General features: G+C 43.3%; 1 protein-coding gene across 4 annotated transcripts in view; it reads right to left on the bottom strand.

Annotated features, from left to right (window-relative positions):
- Positions 1–8,506, bottom strand: part of LOC106517622 (zinc finger protein GLI2) — a 69,979-nt gene that overhangs the window by 16,885 nt on the left and 44,588 nt on the right. For all 4 annotated transcript variants that reach the window (XM_014008557.1, XM_014008556.1, XM_014008558.1 and 1 more), the window contains 2 exons: positions 5,164–5,366; positions 1,713–1,886 (listed from right to left, as the gene is read on the bottom strand). In XM_014008557.1, coding sequence (XP_013864011.1) covers positions 1,713–1,886; positions 5,164–5,366 — 377 coding nt within the window. The remainder of the gene's footprint in view (positions 1–1,712; positions 1,887–5,163; positions 5,367–8,506) is intronic.

Below are 8,506 nucleotides of genomic sequence, written 5' to 3'. Positions count from 1 at the left end.
GTTTAGCTCTGAGACCTGACAGAGACTTGTTCTGGAACCTGAGACCTGACAGAGACTTGTTCTGGAACCTGAGACCTGACAGAGACTTGTTCTGGAACCTGAGACCTGACAGAGCTTGATCTGGAACCTGAGACCTGGCAGAGACTTGTTCTCACACCTGAGACCTGACAGAGACTTCATCTGGGACCTGAGACCTGACAGAGACTTGTTCTGGAACCTGAGACCTGAGAGAGACTTGATCTAAAACCTGAGACTTGACGGTGACTCAGTGTAAAACCTGAGACCTGACAGAGAGTTGACCTGAGACTTCTGTTCTGAGGCCTGAAGGCTGATGGGGACCAGTTCTGGGACAGAGCTCTGAGACTTGATGGAGACTTGTCCCAGGACGGATGGACGTTAAATGATGATGTAACAAAGATAGGTGGTGGTTTCTGCGGGGACGTCTCGGCTCTGGAGGTTTATTACTGAAGACATTAGCGTGCTTGTGGGGGGGTGTCATGGGACACTAATTTGGACGTTTAATCAGGCGTAGCTCAGCTTGTCGGTGACGGGGGTGGGGGCAGGTGGAGACGATCAGGTGAGTTTTTTTTGTCTCGTCTGTGACGGCGGCGTTCAGCGCTSGCAGCCGTATTCATCTCTGTTACTTCCTCTCACCTCTGGGGAGATGTGTTTATTAATGTGCCACTTCCACTGATAAATGGACCAATGGAAAAGCCCAGCTCCACTTCCTCCCCCCCTCCGGTCCTCCATTGTGATTTATATCAGCAGCCAGGCTGGGGGGTGGGGGGGGTGGGGGGGTCAAGGGATCCAGAGAGTCGATGAATGTTGGTTTTTGTGGAGCTAAGCTTTAAAAAAATCTCACCAAACTTTATTTATAAAATCGGATGTTGCCTTGATGACTGATTTGCTCTTTTACCTGATTTAATCTGAAATCCAGATTAAAACACAGGATTTTATGTTTTTAGGCTTTTTGTCTGTTTGGTCTGAAATACTCCTGTCTCGTTAAGACCCCGCCCCCGTTTGAAAGGCCAGATCTGATTGGTTGGAAATGATTGAGTGAAATCTAGCAGCTAAAGAGTCTGAGATAGAGCTCATTGCACAGTCCAACCTTCAGGGTGAGGCTTGCCAGCTGTCTTAAATATTTTTGACTTGTAAGACACCTGTAGCTCTAGAGCAGCTAAACAGCTGTTTGTGGAGGTGAGAACAGAAATGTGCTGGTTGGACCCTGTTAGTCGGTTCTGACTGCAGTAGTTTGGGATGATTTGGACCTCAGGTCTGTTGGGTTTGTTTATCGGTTGAAGGTTCTGTCAGCTCTCCTGTTTCTGTGTCTCTGGAATGTTTCAGTGTGACGTCGGGTTCAGACTGAGCCAGATGTTTGTTTTGGACTGGGAGCCTGTTCAGACTCCAGGACTGCTGGTTCTGACAGGTTTACAGAACCAGGCCAGCTGGGTCGGTTCTGCTGGCAGCCTGGAGGCTGACGACACGACGGGCGGCTTATTCACAACTTCTATTGGATCTGACCCTGAGTCCAGGTCCAACACACTGAAACCTTGTCTACAGGACCTGACCCAGAGTCCAGTTCGGTCTGTTAACTAGACTTCAGTCTGACCTGAAAACCTGTTTCAATTAATAATCGAGTCTCTGACCCGCTGATCTGATTGGTTCATTTGTTTCAGAATAAAGAAGTTTTATCCTGAAACCTGTTTTCTCACCGTCAATGGGACCGATGTAGTCTGACAGGTGGGCCCCTGCAGCGGCCCCGGCCCCCTGTAGGAGCAGCTCGTTGTAGGGGGTCCGGTGGCTGGCCATCAGGTGGTAATACTCTGCTGGAGGGAGAGGAGGGGGAAGTCCCAACAGCCCGCGGTCCTTCAGGTGCTCGTGGGCCACTGTAGGGGAAGACCAGGATACAAGAATGGTGAGAGTGGTTTCTAATAAACACAGGGGTCTGTAGACCTGATCTCAGCCCCTCAGGACCATAGTCTGCTGTTCTTTTCAGTCCAGAGTTTATTCTTTGAGTAAACACTAAGATTTAATGAGTCTCATCTCGGAAACAAATACCAGGATTTATAGAGAAAAYAGTTTATTTTACAACCAGTTCCTCAGATACTGTCCTTTGGTACTAAAACAATGTGGGACCTGGTCCCAGRACCTGATGAGGACTCTTTACTCAGAGCTGGATTACACCAGCGTGCAGCAGCAGGAAGAGGTATAAATCTTATTTTACCGTCTGCCAGCAATAACGTGCCAAAGCTTTTAGGCTCCAATAAGTGTCTGAGCGAGATGAAGATTAAAGGAGGAAAATAACTCAGGAGGCCTGGACCTGAGAGAACACCAGCTAAATTTAGCAAATGCTAGCTAAACGCTAAAAGGTAAAAAGCCTGGCTAAATTATAAAAGTAGAAAAGGCTATGTAAATGCTAAAAGTAAGAAAGGCTAACTAAATGCTAAAAGTGGAAGACTAAAGACTAGCTAACCTTTGCTTAACTTTTAGTGGAAAAATAAAAAAAAATAAAATTTAGGTTAAAATTTAGTTTAACAAGAATAAATTAGGAAATGTTTGGCACAAAAATTGAACAATTTAAATGACCACTTTGAAGCCAAGACACAATTTAGGACTTGTTTCCGTGAAGGAAACAGTGAAGCCAGGGACCTAAAATCTGCTGAGTCAGTGGTTACCATGGTGATTCCCTCCTTTTTATGAGCAGAACAGGATGGGGCAGTTCTTTAGTTGGAGCACAAACTAAAAACTAATTTTTTTTAGAGAATTTAACTATCGTTTGATGTTCTGATACTAAAAGACAGTACTGTGTTGCTGATGGAGACAGGTTTGAGGAAATTTTTACTTTACTTTTTATCTTGTTTTTATAGTTATTTGAAACTGCAGTAGTAGCATTTTATTTATTTATTAATTTATATATTTTTAATTTTTTATTTATTTATTGCTATTTAACCAGCCAAGCCCCGTTGAAATCTCAGATCTCTTTTTCAAGGGCAGCCTGGACCTGAAGGCAACCTATTATACATGTTTTTGGTGGTGGGGGAAACCGGTGTACCCAGAGAAAATCCACGCAAGCACGAAGAGAACATGCAAACTCCAYACAGAAAGACCCCAGGTCCAAACCGGGGATCGAACCCAGGACCTTCTAGCTGTGAGGCGTCGGTGCTAACCACTGAGCCAGCACGAATGAACATTTACAGTGGTTTGCAAAAGTATTCATACCCCTTGAACTTTTCCATATTTTGTCACATTACAACCACAAACATAAATATATTTCACTGGAATTTAATGTGAAAGACCAACACAAAGTGGTATACAATTGTGAAGTGGAAGCAAAATTTTACATGAATCAAAACATTTTTTACAAATAAAAAACTGAAAAGTGCGATGTGCAAAATTATTCAGCCCCCCTGAGTCAATACTTTGTGGAGCCACCTTTTGCTGCAATTACAGCTGCAAGTCTTTTAGGGTATGTCTCCACCTGCTTTGCACATCTAGTGACTGCAATTCTTGCCCATTCCTCCTTGCAAAACAGCTCAAGCTCAGTCAGATTGGATGGAGAGCGTTTGTGAACAGCAGTTTTGAGATCTTGCCACAAATTCTCAATTGGGTTTAGGTCTGGACTTTGACTGGGCCATTCTAACACATGAATATTCTTTTTTTTAAACCACTCCATTGTAGCTTTGGCTTTATGTTTAGGGTCGTTGTCCTGCTGGAAGGTGAACCTCCGCCCCAGTCTCAAATCTTTTGCTGACTCCAACAGGTTTTCTTCCAAGATTGCCCTGTATTTGGCTCCATCCATCTTCCCATCAACTTTGACCAACTTCCCGGTCCCTGCTGAAGAGAAGCACCCCCAGAGCATGATGCTGCCACCACCATATTTGACAGTGGGGATGGTGTTTTCAGAGTGATGTGCAGTGTTCTTTCTCCGCCACACATAGCGTTTTGCATTGTGGCCAAAAAGTTCAATTTTGGTCTCGTCTGACCAAAGCACCTTCTTCCACATGTTTGCTGTGTCCTCAACATGGCTTCTGGCAAACTGCAAACGGGACTTCTTATGGTTTTCTTTTAACAATGGCTTTCTCCTTGCCACTCTTCCATAAAGACCACATTTGTGTAGTGCACGACTAATTGTTGTCCTGTGGACAGTTTCCCCCACCTGAGCTGTGGCTCTCTGCATTTCATCCAGAGTCACCATGGGCCTCTTGGCTGCCTCTCTGATCAGTGATCTCCTTGTTCGGCCTGTAAGTTTAGGTGGACGGCCTTGTCTTGGCAGGTTTACTGTGGTGCCATACTCTTTCCATTTCCGGATGATGGATTGAACAGTGCTCTGTGAGATGTTCAAAGCTTGGGAAATCTTTTTATAACCTAAGCCTGCTTTAAACTTCTCCAAAACCATATTCCTAACCTGTCTGGTGTGTTCTTTGGACTTCATGATGCTGTTTGCTCCCCAATATTCTCTTAACCAACATCTGAGGCCGTCACGGAGCAGCTGTATTTGTACTGAGATTAGATTACACACAGGTGGACCCTTTTGAGTCATTAGCAGTCATCAGGCAACTTCTGAATGCAATTGGTTGCACTCAGGGAAAAGGGGGCTGAATACTTTTGCACGTCGCACTTTTCAGTTTTTTATTTGTAAAAAATGTTTTGATTCATGTAAAATTTTGCTTCCACTTCACAATTGTATACCACTTTGTGTTGGTCTTTCACATTAAATTCCAGTGAAATATATTTATGTTTCTGGTTGTAATGTGACAAAATATGGAAAAGTTCAAGGGGTATGAATACTTTTGCAAACCACTGAAAATTCAAACAGAGAATAATGAGTGAACAGGAATAAAATATGATTTAGATTAGCACTATTAAATACAAAAGCATGATTTTAAAGTAAAATGAATTCAAACCATAAAAGCTTAATGTTTGATTAAATGACACATTTGAACAGAGATCTGTGCTAAAAGGCTTCAGAAGTTTGCATTGAACCAAACGAACATGTAAAAACTAAAACTCTACCAGAGTTTAATTTATTTGTTTAAAACGGATAAGGACACCAGTGACCCCCGTGACCCTGAAAGGAAAAGGCTGGTATAGATGATGGATGAATATTTAAAATGGAGCAATAAACCTTTTTTGATCCAGAACCTGGAACTGCGGTGGACTCACGGTCTGCAGGGCTGAGTCCTCGGGCCGCTGAGATCATGGACAAAGTGGGGCTGCTGTGCACCGAGCGCAGGTAGTGCTCCATGTGGGGGGAGACGTACGGGTGAGGCGGGCTGAATGGAGACTCGCCGGCCGCCACGGCAGCAGGTGAGAGGCGGATCAGAGAGATGTCAGAGATGATGGGGGTCCCGCTAAGTCCTGCAGGACTGAAGAAGAAAAAGATCTGTTTATTAAGGTTCTGATTTCAACGTCATCCTAAAGCTTATAAATATCTTCAGATTTATTATCTTCAACATTGAAGTCTGAGAGTCCACTTCACACCATCACATTCTGAAAACCCCCAACCAGCCTGACTGGACTTAAACAAAACCAGTTTGTACTGTGGTTCCTTTTTGGTAGACCTAATCAGATTGGTCTCAGACTGGTTTGGTTTCTTTTAGGTAGACCTGTTGTTGGACCCAGTTTGAACTAATTATAAATCTGATCTTGGAGAATCTGTTACATTAACAACTGTAAGATGTTGAGACCAGAACCAGGCTTTGCTCTTGAGTCTGGTCCTGTTGATCCAGGCTGCGTTAATTCTGGTTCCAGTTCTGTTGGTACCTATGATCCTGTTCTGTGTTTATGTTGGTTTTGGTTTGGACATACTCCTGGACCTTTAATTGTTAAAAACCTTGTTTTACAGAAGAGGAAAGGTGAATCTAATGTTTCAGCTCCTCAGATCTGTGTTTTTGTATTTGTAGGTTTCTGATTTAAATGTGTGTAAAATTAAAATTCCCACTCTTCAGTCATGTAAAATACAACAAAGCCTCCCGACACCAGGCTGATTGCATCATGACTGAGGCAATGTTTTCCTCTCAGAGCAGGAGCTGAAGATCTGATGATCTACCTAAAACCATGAGTCCCTTCGGTCTGTTGGAATAATTCATGTTCTCACCGTGTTACGGCCTGAGGTGGACCTACTTACCATAGATTGTTTACTGTGATAACCAGCTCCGTCAGACTCCCATCGATAAATATTTCTGTCACGTTTGGACCTCTAATCAGTTCATGTCTGCTTTCAGAATCGGACTGTGGTTTGGTTTTAAGAACAATCACAGTTTTTTGATTAGGGTTTTTTAATGCCGTTTTTAGACATGGACGCGCATCGGGAAGTGCTGTGGGGCGTCTAGTGCGTTTTGAGCGATTTGAGCTTTTAATGCTCTCGACGCGCATCAAGCGCATCCGCTAGAGTCGGAAAATCTAAACTTTTGTAGCTCGACGCGGCGCGTCAACCAATAAGAGAGACTGCACTGTGTGACGTAGTGGCATGTTTTCCGACGGGACATTTTGCTGAATGATGTCCATGAACCTGAGACAAATAGACAGGAGCTCTTTAGCTGAAATAAAGTGCCTGAAGTCGGTGTCCTGGCAGGAGATATCAACACCGATGCGGGCCAGCGACTCATCAAACTGGGTTCGGGACAATAATAGTTCTGAAAGTGAGCCTCGTTAGTACGCAGCTCCTGGGTGGTGAAACTCACCAAACTCAGAACGTCTCAGTTTTCTGGTAAATTAATTATGAATTAACTACCTCGTGAGCAGGGCGTGCTTTTGCTGTTAGTAAATAAAGCAAAGCCACTTTCTTTATTTCATCCACCATTAAACAGAGATCGGCAGAGGAGGGGAAAACAAGAAAACATGCATCGTGCACAAGTGTCCAACTTCAAGCGTTGGATGTGATTTTGATGCTCAAAAGGTGTTTGGTGTACACGCACCAGAACTCCAACATCTAGAGCCAGTTTCTATGAAATTTGTTTTGAAACTTCTGGTTAAAACCTCTTCCTGTTTGCTTTATGCATTTTTGGACTTAATCTTCCCATGGAGGAACATCACTGCAGGCAGAACTGCAGAGTAAAAAGTAAGCCTCAGACAAACAGTCCCTGAATGAAAACTAAAAGACAGAAGAACGTCCTGATCCATGAGTGGCAGAAGGTTCTGATGGTACCACAGGTTTGACAGTTCTACAGTGTTTTATGGAGGAGATATGAGAAGATAAAGAGTCTTCACTTCCTGTTTGAAAGCTCAGATCTAAAGGAGGTCAATAAGAGTTTGTGTGTGTGACCTCTGACCTCTGAAAGGAAACCATCAGTCCTCCAGCAGAGACTCTGAGTGAAGAAAAAACTGAAGATTATAGAAGTGACACTGAGGAAGAGGAACGTTTGTGGAAATAAAAGATTTATTTTGAGAAATTTTGATGACATCATCACACTACGAGTYAAACAATCTGAGGTAATATCCTCCATCTGGACCTGTTTGTGTAAAAGGTGTTGAAGTTCTGAAACCAACTGCTCAGTCATTTAAAGTCCACCTTTCTGTTTGAACCGATGGTTCTGTAGGTCCAAACAGGACTGGGTCTAACGCTTGGTGCTCGTCTAGGGGGAGATATATTACAGTTTGTGTGAATTTCATCAGAGTTCAGTTCTTAATGGAGACACAGGTTCTGTTGGGTTTCTGAGTTGTTCTGAAGCTCCAGGAGGTCTGAGTCTATCTGATGGATCCAGTCTTCTGAATGTTTCCTTGAACTCAGAACCTGAACTCTCTTGGATCTCTTTAAACTCATCAGTTTATTGGTTTAAACACAGCGCCTCTTGACAAACAGTGCCGTCCTGCTTATGCTAACGAGGTGTTCTGCTAAMAGAACCAGGACCCGGGTCACATCTGAGCTGCTGTTGGGTTGAAAACTGCCCTACTGTAGAAATACAGACTGAAAATCTGATGAAGTAACATGTCGGTGTAAAAATAATCAGTGCCAAGTTTTTACAGAAACACCCAGATGTTTCTCTTCAAACGTCATCTAGATTTTTAGAGTCAGATCTTCAGATGCAGAAAAAAAGAGTTTTTGTGTTTCAAGTGTGGTAAAAGAGGAAATCTTCTCTCTCTGTGTGTGTGCGTATGTTCAGATGTTTGTGTGTGTGGTGTTGACAGCAGAGATGAATTGCAGTGTGACAGGAACTCCCGCCTCTGATTCAGATAAATAACTCGTCTCACATGCAGCTGAAGAAACCAGAGCTTTATGAGTCTCAGACTCCAACAGCTTCCCTGAAAATAAAAGAAACATCTTCTGAAATGACCCAGATACAAACACCACTAGACTTTAAYTAAACCACTTTCTGAATCCTAAGCGAAATGGAGATAAACCCACTTAAAAACAAATACAGACAAATAATCTCCAAAAATCAAAATTTAGTCTCAACATCAGATTCTAAAGCACATGTGTCAAACACAAGGCCCACGGGCCAAATGTGGCCCACGGGTGACTCCTGTGTGGCCCGCCGGGCATATATACAGTATATACAGTATATAC

Source organism: Austrofundulus limnaeus, unplaced genomic scaffold, assembly GCF_001266775.1.
Source record: "Austrofundulus limnaeus strain Quisiro unplaced genomic scaffold, Austrofundulus_limnaeus-1.0 Scaffold51, whole genome shotgun sequence".
Taxonomy (NCBI): Eukaryota; Metazoa; Chordata; class Actinopteri; order Cyprinodontiformes; family Rivulidae; genus Austrofundulus; species Austrofundulus limnaeus.
Note: the sequence above shows the minus strand (reverse complement) of the source record. Positions and strands in the feature narration are given on the sequence as shown.